At 42.3% G+C, this 15,751-nt stretch overlaps 2 protein-coding genes across 4 annotated transcripts in view; one reads left to right on the top strand and one right to left on the bottom strand.

The window, feature by feature from the left end:
* The window catches only part of DNASE2B (deoxyribonuclease 2 beta), a 33,404-nt gene that overhangs the window by 13,735 nt on the left and 3,918 nt on the right, over positions 1-15,751 (top strand). Inside the window, exons 2-5 of one of the 3 annotated variants that reach the window (XM_050306748.1) lie at positions 6,051-6,195; positions 9,328-9,480; positions 13,275-13,452; positions 14,723-14,804. In XM_050306748.1, coding sequence (XP_050162705.1) covers positions 9,368-9,480; positions 13,275-13,452; positions 14,723-14,804 — 373 coding nt within the window. In that variant the 5' untranslated portion in view covers positions 6,051-6,195; positions 9,328-9,367. Of the gene's footprint in view, positions 1-6,050; positions 6,196-7,229; positions 7,376-9,327; positions 9,481-13,274; positions 13,453-14,722; positions 14,805-15,751 lie in introns of those variants that run through there. The other 2 variants (XM_050306747.1, XM_050306749.1) reach the window with 2 other exon arrangements.
* LOC126635646 (uricase-like) lies at positions 547-9,290 on the bottom strand. The gene is made up of 8 exons (XM_050307066.1): positions 9,192-9,290; positions 7,127-7,390; positions 6,297-6,413; positions 6,097-6,175; positions 2,752-2,938; positions 2,140-2,263; positions 1,678-1,761; positions 547-750 (listed from the first exon to the last, which is right to left on the bottom strand). Exons 1-8 carry the CDS (start codon positions 9,288-9,290, stop codon positions 613-615), a joined length of 1,092 nt encoding a protein of 363 aa, XP_050163023.1. The 3' UTR covers positions 547-612.

Below are 15,751 nucleotides of genomic sequence, written 5' to 3'. Positions count from 1 at the left end.
GTCATGCAGTCAGAATACATGCAGAGAAAGTAGTCAACAGCTCTTAAATATTCACACCACAAAGAAGATATGAGAGATACTTTTTTTTTTTTCTGTTTTTCATTTCCTGTGCAAAGAAATCCATGTCTGACTGACTCCCTGTTCAGTCACTGGGTCAGAACCTCAGCTCTGTAGATCAGTGTGGCATCAAGGGGTTATGTCAGGTTATGTCAATGAAACAGCAGATCTTGTGCCTGTATATTCATTTCACTGAAGAAATATTAAAAAATAGAATATACGGAGTTTCTGATTTTACATGTCAAAAAATATTGCAGATATCAAATTATTCATTTTGTTAAGAGGTCTGGGAATAATTAGTTTAAAAATTAATTGGCTATAATGTTTCCAGCTGGGATTTTTCAAAGAGCATAGGGGATTTCAATCTGCAAATCACACTGAAATTCAGGAACAGACTTTGATTTCTGAATTTCTGAGGGTTCTTCATAAATCTCATCCTCAGGAGTTCATAGAAGGAAAAGTAGTCAGCAATGGAAGAGGCCAGTAAGGAGTAAATATTGATAGGAAAGCTGTGCTATTAAGTTTATCAGGAAGGTGTGAACATAGCCAAGAGGTTTAGTTTCCCTGGGCAGCTGCCAGTCCAAACTGACATTTCCTCTCATCTTTCAGCACATGGCCTTGTGCTTCGAAAAACTTCTTCCTGCCAAGTGTGCAAGCACAGGAGCCATAAGGAGCTTCCACAGGAATCAAAACCTGAGGGGGATGAGCACAAACACACGGGTTACTTTTGAGACAGATTCACTTCCCAGGCCCTTTCCTTCTCTTACAAACATCAGTGGTGGATGTTGATGTTATAACAAGAAGAGATGGACCTATAATGTCCACCTGGAAGAAGGCAAGGATGGGAGAGGATGGAAGCAGTATCACAAGACTTTGGGGGAGACTAGAGCATAAACAGGTTGTAGACCATCGATGCAAAATGGAATAACCCTGTTTCTCTTTCACATGAGAGACCTTCAGCTGGACCTGGCTGGCAGCTACAGCAGCTGTGGAGGGAGGAGTAAATACATCTCATCCCCTACATGTCTCACCCTCTGCCTGATCCCAAGCTTGCACCTTGTCCATGGTTGGACCAATCTGCCTTGGCTTCTAATGGTTACAGAAACATCCCTTTACTGCTCCCTTAGACTGCTGGTGGTATGTCACCCAGAGTCAGCCTGTGGCCTCGCTGACCTGCTCGTAGCTCTGCTGCACTGAGAATGCTCCCTGGCCTGAGTGGTGGTGCCGATGGAGCAGAAAGAAGAGCCACAGTGGGCTGGCTTTTCACACTGCCTGGCTATGGGAAAGGATGCTTGGTTAAAACTGCACAGGTTGACATTATAACTGAAAGTCAAATTCAGTGGAGAAAATTAAAATAATTTTTCAGAGAGAGTCTCTGTTACAGATCCATTTGATGTCCAAAGCATTTCACTGAGCTCCTTTAGCTTTTATCAACAATGCAAGAAGGCAACTAATTATTCTTTTGTAAACAGTGTAAACCTTACCTCTAAGGTGGAGCTTTTACTGGGGCTGGGTGAGAAAGTTTGCTCCCTCTAGCTCTGTGTGCAGAACTGCTGCTATGCTTTAAGGCTGAGTATTTCTAAAGAGTGAAGGCAAGTTATGTTTGAAGCATTTACTTACTTCTTTGTCGTTGTTCAAGCCTAGATTCTTCATGTCTAGGACATTATAAAAAGTGTTGTTCAAGACCACTTCTATGACCTGTACCTGAAACCATAAAACAGATGAGACAGTTAATTAGGGCACCTCTTCAGCAACAGCTTGGCAGGCTTTTCACTTGCCGTAGAAAAAGAACAATGCAGCCCTCCCAGTACAGTTGACTAAATGTAATCTAGTAAACATGTGTAGTACACCTTTCACTTTTACTCAAGTGCTGCCAAGCACTGAGTGATATTCTCCTGTTGTGCTCACACCTGGAAAGCATCATAGGAACTTCTCAGTGTGTTCCTATTTTTTCTGACCATCTGGCTGTACCACCAGTTTTCAGTCTGACAGAGGAAATAATGGTCTCATGTTTGTTTCTTGCTCATCCAATTAACATTCACTATTGTTTAAGTAAAACATCATAAGGAGGAAAGAAGATACCTGTGACACTTTGGAAAGGACAAGCATCTGGATAGAGTTGACAGTTTTCTGGTATGAGGGTGAATATTCCCCACAGTCGGGTGGTCCGGAAAAGGCTTCAAGGATACATTCACGGATTTTGTTCCTAGAGGTAACACAGGTTCTTACAAAACCTTGTATCAGCTGTCTCTGTTTAGATCCAAAATGTTTTACTGTGAGGTGGATTTTTTTATATTTTTTATGTATCTTCTGGCTAATATGTAGCACATGGGATTTTGTGGAGGAATGATTTATTTGTCATGTAAGCTCCAAATTCTTCCCAGCTCTCCCCCGCCAGCTCTAGAATTCACAAGCAAGTTTTGCTAAAAATATTTTAAAAAATCATTATTTTATTCTCTAGATGTGTTCTGCACTGAAACTGAACTGTTCATTTAAACCCTGTCCACTGAGACAGCATCAGAGAGACCCCAAGACATGCCTCTCACTCCCTGTAACAGGCTTAGTGCCACCGCTGAGACCTGCGAGTGGCTGGTGCACAGCAGATGCAGATCTGGCCCTTACACCTGCTGTGTGGTATAGGGGGACTTTGTGGCTATAGATTAGCTAATCAGTATTACTTGGTATGACATATACCATATGCAGTCAAAGTCAAAATCCTTGCATTCGCCGTATGACCACTTGCAGAAGAGCTCTCCACATAGAATCCTGTCATGTCTTTCAGGAAGTGTGGTGTGTTCATTCTTATAGAAGCCTTCAAATCCAGACTGTGTTGTCTTCATAAGTTTCAGGTCTTTAATTCCAGCAAAGACGACCAGAGGACCTATGATCCAAAATTACAAGACAATACGAGCTCATTTTCAGGCAGAGAGAAAAAAAACTCTGGGTGATACTTGCAATGACAGCTCCAAAGCCAGAAAGCAGATAATAATTTTCTGCACACTGATGTTAGCAGAACGGTAAGAAGCAAGACAGAAACTACTGAAGTCAGAACTCAGTCCAGAAAATGGAGAATCCCATCAATTGACCTGAAGTTAAGGAGAACTTTTTAATCTCACTTGCTTGGAACTGGGACATACATTGGGTTGGCTCCCACTGATGTCAACTTAGGAATGACTGATTTCTCTAAAGGGAAATGAAATAGGCTACTAGTGCTGTGGTGTACAGGAGAGGTATGGTGCACCTTTTCTAACAACACAGACGAGTGTAAAAACAATCTGTATAAAGGCAGAGCTTCAGTCAGAAATTTGCTTTACATACCCATCTGGTTGGGAGTTTTGCATCTCTGGAACGAGAGGGCAAGGAGTCAATGCAAATCCTTGCAGCTCAGCTAATAGGCAGGAACTGGCATCGGTACAGATGCCGCCCACAGATTCAAACTGTCAGTGACTTTGCTCTTAGCCACTATTTATAAAATGTGCTGTTGTGGATCACTGCTGCATGAGTGGATTATCATCCCCTAAAGATCAAACAATTATGTCCTGAATGTTTTCTCCTGACACACTTTCTGAATAGTGGCTAAAAATTACATGCAGTCAGTCATTTAAGAGCACACCAAACTGATAACTGAAAATTTCACTGACCAGAGCTGCCAAAAAGCAGATTCAGAAAGTAGAAACTTCATGGCATGCAGGCTCATTCAGGGCCTGTACAGATAGTCAGTAGCTGAAGCCCAAGCTGCTGTTTCAGTGCTTCTCTTGGTGCTCACGCTAGCTAGTAATCCTTGAATACATCTGGTGCATAGTAATCCTGCCTTGGTCTGGCAAGACTGGCAGATTTTGTCTTTAAACTATGTCTTTGCAGGAATTTATACTGGAAACAATTCCACTGTGGTAGACATTTGTAAACTGCATGATTGTTTAGAGATTTGGGGTTTTTTTTAAACTGCTCTGTGACTGAATATTATTGATACTGCATCTTATGTTTCTTTTATCTGTCTTTTCTTGTTTACATTCATTATTGCTTTTGAATGAGTCTATGGAGGTGTATTTGTAATTTTGCCTATATTCCTTACTTATTTATCTGAACCTTAAAAAAATGTAAAGAAGAGACTGTCCTTGGTCAGGATATGGACCCTTGGACAAACTCTTGGACAGGGTTTGTTCAGATCTTGATTAATTTATTGCTTGGGTATAAGATTGTGATACACAGATATTAATGTAGTGCAGATTCTATCAGTGAAACTGAAGATACATTTATCCTATAGTAAAATATATAGCCTTGTTTGAAAGAGCTCATTGCAACAAAAGACTGAAAGGCTGTGCAGCAATCAGCCTGAAACTCACTCTGAAGGAGGTAACACCTGGCAGAGTTTCCAAGGTGAAAAGCCCACGTTGTACTTTCAGTATGTTTTGTGCTTGTGCTGTCTTCAATTGTCAAATGTTGACTCTCTTACTTATGATGTTTTCAGTTTCCAAAACACTCTGAGCCTTTTATCAGCTGATATAATGCCAGAAAATGTCTATTAAGTCTCAGTAGGGTTTTTTTTTCTTGATGAGAAAAGCGTTAAAAGTAGGATTAACTGAGAATTGAACTCCTGTGTCTGGCTGAGAGGTGCATAGGAGGATGCTAAATATAGAGAACATTCTCTTAGGGAAAAAAAAAAAAGTGATTAAAAAATCTTCTCTGGTTATTGCTCACCTAGGCAGGGAATCCTAAAGAAACAGTTAAAGGGCTGCATGAAGGGAAGTCTAAGAAGGAAAAGTGATTTCTTCAGTAAGCCTTAAAGGCTTTTTGTTTGTGTAGAATCTGAAATTGCAGAATTTCATGCTGAATTTTCAAGATGATGAAAAATGTAATTGAATCTACATTAAGAGCAGCGGCTTTTAAGAGCAGCAGCTTTTGAAGAAAGCATAAACTCTTTTTCTTTCCTTTTTTTTTTTTTTTAGTTCAGGTTTCTTTCTTAACATTTTCCAGACACCAAAGTTAATACTATTGAGGCTGCCAGAAGTACAGCAGTAGTTCATGTTAATAGTAGCATTAAAAGAGATGAGGCCAAGAGACACTGGAGACTTGTGTTTTCCTCCCTCCCTCCTTCATTTTGGAACACAGGGATAGTGCTCAAATGCGCCTTTCAAAACTTGTGCCCTGTCGGCAACTGCAAGTGGTCCTGCCCCTGGCCGTAGGATGGGAGATAGTTACATTAGTGCAGTTGAGATAGGTACCAAACTAGTGCCTAAAACCTCTAAACCCATTGTGAGAAATGATGTAGTGGTCTCAGCTCAGTTCCCAGGAGTCTGAGAGATGGGTTAAATGAAACACCATCACAGTGAGACTGAGCTTACACTCTTGTTGTGAGCCATAGCAAGTAAAGGTAATTTTTACACTTCCTTTGGAATGCAAATTTATGGACAAGACAGTTGAGTTTGAAAGCTTATGTCTTTTAAGTATCACAAAACTCTTGTTTAAGGCAAATAGTGCTTTGGTGTGCAAAAATAGTAAGCACGCTCTAGTATTTTCATGTGAAAAATTGTTTGCATGTAGACCTGAGTGTTCACAATGTTCAAGCTAGCCTGGCTTGTAGGAATGGAACTGCAGCTATCTTGGCAATAAAATTAGAGCATGTTGACAGGGATTTGAAAATAACTGCAAACTGGGCAGTTGGCCTGTAGCAGTGTGGCATGGAGAAATGATAATGGGGGACTGCAGAATATACTATAGGGTAAAAAAGTAAGAGGCCTGTTCTTGGGAGGCTACTACATCCTGTCTCACTATGAAATAGTTCTGCTGGATGTGCTGTTGTAAGCATTCTGTGTTTGGAATGTACTTACAAATGTGAGCTATGTTAGTTCTTCAGCTGTGTCTCAGAGATCAAGAACTGCAAAATAGACTCTAGAAGTATCCTTTGTTTTAGACCTCTGGAGCGTTTTGGCTGTGCTGTAAGCCCTGTAACACCTGTAGGTATCTCTAAAGCCATCTTTGTCTCTCATTGGCAGAAATATTTACCAAGAAGTAGGGGAAATTGCCAATTTTTTTTCTCACCATTTCGGCACTGCTCAGCTTCACAAAAGCGGATCCCATCAGGAACACATATGAATGAGTGGATGTGAGGAACACCATTCTGCAATTTAGAGTAGACATGTAAGTAAAAGTGCCATAAATACTATGCTAACTGGAAAACAGGAGATAAGAGAGCGAGGAATGGCTACAGCATAAACAGAATATATTAGTTTTTTAGATACCTCATGCAGACGTTGCCATGGTACTTCTTGAACGTAGGTTTTGACGTACGCCACTTGGCAAAATGTTGTCATGAAGTGATTGCAGATATCTATAGCAAATTGTTCTAAACTTGGGATCTAAGACAGCAAACAGCATTATTAGAAAGAAGGAATTACCTCATGTACAAAACTAGATTTTTCTGGTTGCTGTAAATATTTGAGCTAAAAACACAGATTTCTCTTATTTCTGTCTTGGTGCACTGTGCCCAGTCATTTGACCAGCTTGCAGCATACACTGCAAATAGCAGCTGCAGTTGTGTCAAAAACCTCCCATTCTGTGGTACAGTGAGCGGCAGTCCTTGGACTGACATTAACTGCTAGCCTTATGCTTTGAGGATATAATGCTGAAATAATCACTTCAGCATAGTGAACAGTGATTATTCTGATTAAGTTTTACATGGTAGAGATGGAGTTTCATTACGGAGACAGACAATTAGCACTACAGATTATAATAATGATAGATGCAATTGGTGAAGGTAAGAGCACAGTTAGAAGAATTAAGAGGAGTCTCACATGCTTTGAGACCTGTTTAAAAATGCTATATAGGAATAATGAAGTATTATGTGCTAAAAAATTTTAAAAAATATGGATCTTATATGAAAAAATTACAAAAATAGTGTCAACTGTGAGAAAAAAAGGAATCTGCAGTGGAGGAGGAGAACTTGTCTCTCATATCACTGAAGATGACTTTGGTGCTGATCTGATATGCCAAATAAAAATAAAAAGTATAACAAACATTTCCAAATGAAGTCATAAGAAACAGCAAGGCTAGTTAAAAAATAAAAAAATACCCCATTTTTTTTGGCCAATACGAGGACAATATTCTTTATGGTGTCTGTAGGTATCACAAGAGAGTTGTTTCCCTCCAGGTACTCCTGAGGAGAAGTCAGGCGCAGATGTGTGCACACTTCCACTTCTTTAACGAAATGCTTCTTCCCCTCTCTATGAAGGCGAAGGAACTTAATTGTGTTTTTGCCATATTCACAATTGAGGACTTCTACATCCTTGATCTGCAGAGAAAATACATGGCAGTTGTAAAGGTACTCAGTGGAAGCCTGACTTATGCTCAGTCAATGAAACATAAACAATGTTTATGGCCTTTATTTCTGTGGTTACCTGTGATAATGAGAGTATTTCCATTATAAATGGCAAAGTCCTGATGGGAAGAAAAAATGCTTTAGGAGACTATTATTACATTAACAGCAGCTGGGATAAAATTTTAATATATTCTTGCAGCGAGATTGTAGAACAGGAGTAACAGTGAACTAGTCTCTCATTTGTCATCTTTGAATTAGTTCTGACTGTAGACCTTTGTGAGTCTCCCCTCCATCACCTCTTTCTGAACCCAGAGTGTCCCGGTGCACTCTGTCACCTGAGGTACAGCCGTGCAGAGGGCAGGCAGCATTCACACCTGCACCCTCCACAGGCACCCCACCCGCCAGGCTGGGCTGCCTCGCTAGAGACAGCTCCCAGTTTTCCCTGCCACCAAGAACAGACTTTCCCCACCTCCTATTCCTCTGGCTCCCAGCTCTCCCTGTGCTGCACTGAGCCCTCTCTGTTTTCAGCAGAAGCTGGCAAAATGTGTCCTGCATGGCAGAGCCCCTGTAAGTGGTAGAGCCCAGCAGGCACTGCACATCCCCAGGGCTGTCCCCATCCTGTGCACAAGGGCGCGGGGACCTGCTGTTCCGAGGCCGAGTGGAAGCAATGAGTATCAAACCAGTTCTTCTGTGAGAGGTGGAAAGGTTGCTTCCTAAGCAGGCAGAAATCATAAACAAAAATGGGAACAGCTGTCATGTTCTTGGCATGTTGTGTATTTTATTACCCATCTGTGCACGTTGCAGTTCCCAAGAGCAAGGACAAAAGACGCTGAGCTGGTTGAAAGTGTTTCCTCACAACTTACTCACAGTTCTGATCTCCCTCAAAAAGAATCAGAAGTGAATGTGAGCAGCAAAATTCAGGTCTTGATCTACACCTCCAAAATCCTGGCTACCTGGGATCATTATTTTTGTTTGTGTTAAGCCCTGTTATGAAGTTTTATCCTGCTTCTGTCAAACACACCCCATTTACCCATCTCTTACAGTGCTGAAAAAGCTATACTCACAACATGACAAAATACTGCAAAGGTTGTATTTCTGTTATGCTACAATAGCCAGAGCTCATTGAAGTAGACCTTCCCTGAGGCTGAAATATCCCATACTTGGTATCAACATCTTTTAATGTCAATCAGCCCCTCTTATTGTAGGAATAACGAGAAGGGAGAAAGAACATTTTACATACCAAAATATAAATTGAAGCTTTTTATGCATGAGTTGCTAAAAGATTATCAGATGTGAAATTGCTCAATTCAGGCATGTTTGTTCCTCGGTAATGCTAATGCACTTAAAAAATTAACTAATTGTAAGTGAATTAATTTGGCTTGGAGATCAGAGCATTTCTCTGACTGTCAGTCCCTACGAGCTCAATCTCCAGGGGTGATTGAAGGTCCCCACCGCTGGAGCCAGGGCTGGGCAGGGCTCTGCACTGCACCAGAAACCCTTTCTGCAGGCACGGTGTAAGGGCTGTGCTCACTACGAGGGCTAGGTGGAGAATAGTGGGATGGAAGTGATTTTGTTTTGCTTGTCTGAACACCAAGGTTTTTTTTCAGAGAGTTGTAAAAAACTTATACATCAGTCATGCAGCACTAAAAAGAAAAAGGGTTTGTGTGCCTGCAGGTTGGTTTGGGTTTGTTTTAAGCAGAATGCTATGAATTTTATAAATAGTCAAATACAAATTTTGTCAAAAACATAACTTGACAACTGACGTTTTGTTGCCTAAAGAAATCGCGAGCAGTTTTCAGCGGCTCCCAGGAGCCCTTGCCCCGCTGTCGATGGCCGTCCCTGCTATGGGAACCTGACTTCCCATGCTGGTTCTGCCGTCCGGGCAGCGCCCAGGGTGTGCTCGCTGCTCCGTAGGCATGAGCTGACAGCTAACGCAACACAACTTCTCCTTTTAGAGCCTACTCGGTGCTCGTCCTGCGCAGCCGAGAAACCAAAATGCCCGCAGGATCTGCATGGTACCACCCTGCTTTGCTCTTGCTTCTCTCCTTCGTGCCCCTGTGGGCAGCTGAGATTTCCTGCAGGAACGAAGATGGGGAGATAGTCGACTGGTAAGTAAATACCGTGCCAGCGAGAAACTCTGAGTGAGTAAATAAAAACACTTGAGATTAATCCGCGGGAAGTGGGTGGGTCACTGAGAAGCAATGCAGGGCTATCACTGGTTCAGTCCTGTGAGTTTGCCTGTGAGTAGTGGCAGAATTTTGCATTGGGAAAACCAAGGTTAAGTTATTGAAATGTGATTTCATTTCACTGAACCAACCACTGTACCGCGTTATGACTAACTGCAAAATAATCACCGTTTTACACAGCGTTCATGCCTCATGATCAAAGGGAGCATAACCTGTGTAGGGGTGCCAAGGCTGCGCTCGCCAGCGGCAGCCCCGGGGGCAGCCGGCCCGGGCCCAGGCTCCAGCACAGGGCTCATCTGGCGGAGGAGACCGAGCCGAGCGGGGAGAATCGCCCGCATCCCGCCCTTTGCCTCGTAGCTCCTCGCTGAGCAGCAGCGGGGGGGACTTGTCCCCTTGCTGCCGTCGCTGAACGGGGTCGGGGGCCGAGCCGCCCAGAGGGATGCGGGAGAGACCCGGGGTGGTGGCAGCAGCGTGGCAGAGCCGCCTGTGCCTGAGGAGCTGGGGCCGCTCCCCCCGGCCGGAGCTGCCGTCACCTTATAGCTGGTACCGCCCCACTGCCAGCAGCGAGCCCAACTTTGGGTATTAAATGACTAATTGGATTAACGCGCTTTGAAGATGAAAGACGCAAAGTACAATTGCATAATACGTATCCAGCTCAGGTTTAAAAAGTGAAACGAGGGCTCTTAAAAAAGAGCCCAGAAGCTTTCCAAAGATAAATATCAACCAATTTCAAAATAAAAGTGTTTTTCTTGTGGAACAGTGATTAGTTGGTATACAAGTGATAAAGAAACAGGCACATCTTTCCCTTGCCCACAAAGCTAACTGCAAGGAAGGCTGGTGCTCCTGACTCAAGCAGCAGCACAAAGCTGGCTTTGCTATGTATTGGTGTAGCATCAAATGTATGATGTCTATCCCTGTGACTTGTCACCCTTGCCAAGGCTCTTCTGGGTAATGTGATTTTTTCAAGAATCAGCCTTAGTTGGTGCAGCTACCCAACAACTTAAAACTATGAGATATTTCATTTTCATTTCTCCCCAAACTGTAATTATTCCTTGCAGAATGAATTTTTTGTGCTAAAAAAACCCAAAAGGACCAAAATCTAAACAAACAAAAAATCCCACATAAAACCACTGTTACTATCCATTTCTCTAATGAGGACAATTTTTGTATCCATATTCTCTGAGAAATTCTTTGAAAGCTGTGGCTGGGAGTAATTCCCCCATGCCTCCATATGAATGCCAGTGACATGGGGCCTGTTCCAGAGGGGAGCTTTGGCATCTGCACAAGCAAATCCATGTTCTCATTGACAAATGTAGCAGGAAGGACAATGGGACTTCCTTTTCAATGTGCCCTGGCCAAACAAAAGAGAAACTTGCCTGTCTACCAGGGTCATCCTAGTTTATTGAAAAGAAAGAGTCAGCCTTTGGATTCTGGATTTGGTTGCTACGAAGCTGACAAGAGAAGCAGAACTGAAACTGCTGAGAAGAGCTTCCTCTTCACCAAAACATGTCAATGCCCTTTCAAACAAACAGCACTGCAGGTTTAATTTTCAGTTAGCATGAGCTTTATGTGAGTTCCTACTATCCAGTGGTTTCATCCTGCAGTATCCTGTAATTACTCATTATTAGTATTCACACACCCTTTCATTTGCTGCTAAACTGGAAGAATCAGTTGCCTTATCTGAGCTGATCCCATCTGTACTCCCAGCTGGGCTGGAGGCTCCTATGCCCACGCAGTGCCTGGGTGGGCAAAAGTCTCCCCCATGCTCTCATTCTGCTCAGTTCATCCCACTGTCTTCACTGCACCTCACACAGAGGCTACGGGAGGAAATGGCCACAGGTTCAGCTTTCTAAGGAGAGCTTAGTCTTTCCCTTATTCTTTCAAACTCACTGTATTCTGTGGGAAGTTTTCCCTGCAAATAAAAGGCAAAACTGTGCTTTCTGAGAAGTGTTGAGTTGAGGACTGAAGCCATTGGATCCATATTGTTTGTTTGTTTTTTCGGTAGGGGGGAGGGGACGAAATGAAGATGTGATCTAGAAGTAAAGATGTGATTATTTGTTGTAAGCTGGTGTTCAGTCACAAGCAAACAATGTGACGATGCTAATTACGTCTAAGCAGCTTTGCTTTTCCTTTGTTCTCAGAAAAATAACTTTCACTCTGCTCCCACATATGCCTAAGTTCTTGAGAAATTTCCTGTGCACAAATAGCAGTAAAGTTTTTATACTACTTTAATTGGTAATATACTCAGCTGGCTTTCTAGAAAGAGCCAAAATATGTATTCACTGGGAATTGGCCAGCAATTTACTGATAGCTCAATGACTAGCATTTCCATAAGCATACCTGCTAAGGTGGATTTGTCAGATGCAAGGCTGTAAACACCTCCAAAGCATAAATCTTCCACTACATTTCAAAGCTGTTTGGAAAGGCTTCATTTACTACTTCCTGGTTTAGCTTGTACCTACTGTAACTGCTGCTATTCTTCTCCTTTCCAAATCTTCATTTCAGATAAAGGGATTGTTGTGCCAGCTGGTGCACAGACAGGCACGGGCAGCTCTCCTCAGCCTTGTTATGTAAATCACTTTCTTCTCTGCATCTGTCATCAGAAGTTATTTCTCCTGAGGTACTTAAGGAACATCATTCAGTCAGTGGCAGTGGCAGTGCAGGTGGATTACCAGGGTGACCAGTGGTGTGTTTCTCTTCTGTCTCTACATGTACATTTCCCACAGATTAAATATCCTCCTCTAGCAGGATGCTTTCCTGCCACTTCTTAGCTGCATTTGGAGATGCCTTTTGTGACCAACCTGAGACTGTAAATCAACTGGGCAAGGCTTATTCCTCCTGATATACTTGAAGGGTTAAGCACAAGCTGCATTTCTGGTGAATAGTATAGACTAAAATTAATGCCACCCAATCCTTACTATTGACATAAATAAATTACTCAAGTACAGCTCTCAAAGAAAGTGGTTGAATTAATTATATTGCAATTAATCCCATGGACTTGTGCAATGGGAAAACCTGTTTACTTTATCAGGGACCTTAGTATGAACTGAACCATTTACTGACAATATTGAGTACTCTACAATTTTGAAAAGATTTGTGTTTCTGGCTAATAGTTTGCAAATATCCAGTCTGCAACAGTTCAGCAGAGTGCAAGTCTCTTGGGAAAAGTAGGATTGGAACAACATTTTATCACCGTGCTTTATACTTATTTAGTGATTGTAAAAAATATAAATGTAAAATAATGCATTCTTTATTTTAATACCTAATTTTATCTATTTAATATAAAGCCATATTTATATAAGTTGTTTGACTATGAGAAGGTTAGACTGGGTTTGGGACCTGAGGCTCTCTACCAGAACCAGGAGCAATAGGGATTTGGTGGGCTCCAGACCAGGGCTACCTCAAATTCTTTAGGGGTACCAACAGCAGTCTGGCCACAGCAACAGGAGTGTGGTGCTAAATCAGCCTCCCTTTGTTGCTAAGAAGCAGAATAAATTTGTCTGCAGCAGGTATTGTGCTGCCAAACTGCAGCTGGTTCCTGTGCTGAAGCATTGCTTTGAGGCCGGGATGTCCACACTGCACGCTGGTGGCACTGCTCCCCCTCCAGCCGAGGCATCCCCAGGGTTACCTTTCTCTTCCTCAGGTGGGAAGGAGATACTGATTTACACATTCAAATAGGGTGGTGGTAAAAAAGTAATTGCTCTTCATTGTTGCAGGTTTGCTCTTTACAAGTTACCAAAACATGCCAAAGGAGAGATTCCCATGCTGGGGCTGGAATACATGTACATGGATGCCCTGGCTCCACAGTGGCAGCTTGGCAAATACCTCATTAACATGACACAGGGTGCTCTGGGACGAACACTGAAGCAGCTGTATGAGACATATGAATCCAAGGCAAGTGACATTCAACTATTGTTAGTATGTTTACTTGATATTACATGCAGATGAAATGAAACCACCCAAAATAAGCACATGGAGGTATGGCCAGACCTGACTGCCCAGATCTACTAAAGCACATCAAGGGGAGCGCCTTGACAGCTGGGTAGATTATTTGCAGTTTTGGCTAAAAGTAGAAATTATCCTCAAAATTCTAATTTCTAGTCAAGCTTTCCATACACTTAAAGTATTGCCCATCAGAAAAGAGTGTTAGTACATACTCCCTTTGGCTTCTTCTCTGCAATTCATGTTGAGCAACATCTGAAGCTGTGAACTGGCTTGGAACTCAGACCAGGGCCAGTGGTGATTGTTACAGACACCTGTCCTCAGCCCTTCTATGTGCATGTGTTTCACACACTAACTCAAATCAAATCTGGATTTTGATCTCCTCCCTGAAATCACTGTGGCTGCTCCAGCAGTGATATGCTACTGGTTGACCTTTTTTTTTCTCCCACAGTGAAACACCTAACAGATATATATATTTGTGTGAAGTGATTATAAAATACCACAAGATCTGCCTGTAGTTATTTTTTTTACCATCTGCATAGTATTGTTGAGAGTCTGGGTGTGTCTTTGCATTTCTACTCTGGATTAGTGGTAGGGTCTCATTAATTTATATGTAGAAGAGATTCCCAGAAGTCAGTCAAATACCATCAGTCCAGAAACCTGTCCTGTTGCAGGTCTCACTGTAATTGTAATAAACTGTTTACAAACTCTTAGTACGTTGGGAGGGGAAGCATGTCCCGACTGCTTTGAAGTTCTCTGTTCAGGGGAAATAAGGTGCGGCCACATGCAAATATTTTGCAAAAAGGCTTTAATTACTTGCCCTTCTTGAGTACTCTTGTCTATTTTTACTCAGCAGATCTTTTCACTGGATCTGATTGCTAAATCAGAAAGAGGCACAAAAAAACAGAGAGGGGAACTTTTTTGCAAGCAAACACCACTAATCCCATGTAAACTGTCTTAGCAAGCATATTCAACCCTGTGAGAAAGGGCTACTGCAGTGATTGAGAAAACTTCCACTTCATATTAACCAGGGCCCTAATGCTGAGTCTTCAGGTTTATTTTACTGTAGCATCTGGGGAGACTGTGTCATCTGAACTGGGAGCAGGATTAGGCTCATGATGCTCACACAGGAGTCCTGAATTCTTCTGTTCCTAGCAGATGTTCTCTTAAATGCCTTCCTTTTACTCAATGTCATGTTTCAGAAGTGTGTGTTTCCCTGCAGAGGAACACCATTGCCTATGCGATTTACAACGATGAGATCCCTGAATCAGACTCCAAAGGGTGGAAAAGTGGACACACCAAAGGTACAGGGAGTGTCTCAACTTACTATTTTCTCCTTTTTAAAGTTATGGATAGCATCTACTTGTCTGTTTGTCTGTCTGCATATCTAAAATTCCCGCCTGAAGCAAAACTGGAGAATGATTTGCATGATGTGTTCTTTGTTGTATAGTTACATATGCTGCAGCTTCTGTTTTGGTTTTGGTATGCTTGTGCTGTGTGAAGGATCTTAGGGCTTTTGGACTCTTTGTTTCAAGTGTTGAAACATACAGATCCTTTTAGTGAGTACAGTCCACATCATCCTGTGCTTGATGGCAGCAGCAGTACAAGATGTGAAAGGAAAGACACCCTCGACATAAACCCCTCCAAACTTGCTGGGGTAAGAAACTGCTGCCAAGATCATGGTATGCAGTTACAGAAAAACAAGATTTAGATATAAACTTCAGTGGAAGTCTAAATGGTCCCTTGAGGAAGCAGATGGGGTTTGCCCAGCCTGACCTGGAGATGACCACAATTTGCAGGGCTGTATTTTCAGGCTGCAGCAATGAGGACAGCTCAGGAGTTCTGCTCCACCCTGGAGTATCCTCCTGTGGGGGGAAGCGAAGCCTGTCTCTCTGCTGCTTACACATGGAAGGGAATTTGGTCTGGAAGAGAAGACACAGTGTTGACAGAATCTGTTTCCCCTTATCCAGTGATTATATGAAGGGAAGGAAAAGAAGCAGTGGAGAGAGGGTCACGGTCATTAAATCATCAGAACTTTTGAAGACAAAATTTGAGCAGACAAAGAGAGGTTTTGAAAAGATTTTTTTTTAAAAGGAAACATGATGACAGTTTGAGTTAGTCTATGCAGGAAAGAATTGGTGCAATTTAAATACAATATTATTGTCTCCTATGATCCATTAATCTACTCTAGAACCAGTTTACTGTAGATATTAACATGTTGAAATGGGGTCTCTGCAGCAGCAAAACCAAA

The sequence above is a fragment of the Myiozetetes cayanensis genome, unplaced genomic scaffold (assembly GCF_022539395.1).
Source record: "Myiozetetes cayanensis isolate MyiCay16 unplaced genomic scaffold, myiCay2020 scf12, whole genome shotgun sequence".
Lineage (NCBI taxonomy): Eukaryota > Metazoa > Chordata > Aves > Passeriformes > Tyrannidae > Myiozetetes > Myiozetetes cayanensis.
The sequence above is the reverse complement of the archived record's forward strand: the minus strand, read 5'-3'. Positions and strand labels throughout refer to the sequence as shown.

What these genes read in the sequence shown, in the direction of transcription:
- LOC126635646 (XM_050307066.1), bottom strand. Translation starts at nt 9,290, where the DNA reads ATGCCTACGGAGCAGCGAGCACACCCTGGGCGCTGCCCGGACGGCAGA. An exon ending in TCCTTTCCAAAGTGTCACAG is followed by an intron (nt 1,762 to 2,139) that starts GTATCTTCTTTC and finishes TTATGGTTTCAG; the next exon opens with GTACAGGTCATAGAAGTGGT. An exon ending in GCTTGAACAACGACAAAGAA is followed by an intron (nt 751 to 1,677) that starts GTAAGTAAATGC and finishes CATCCCCCTCAG; the next exon opens with GTTTTGATTCCTGTGGAAGC.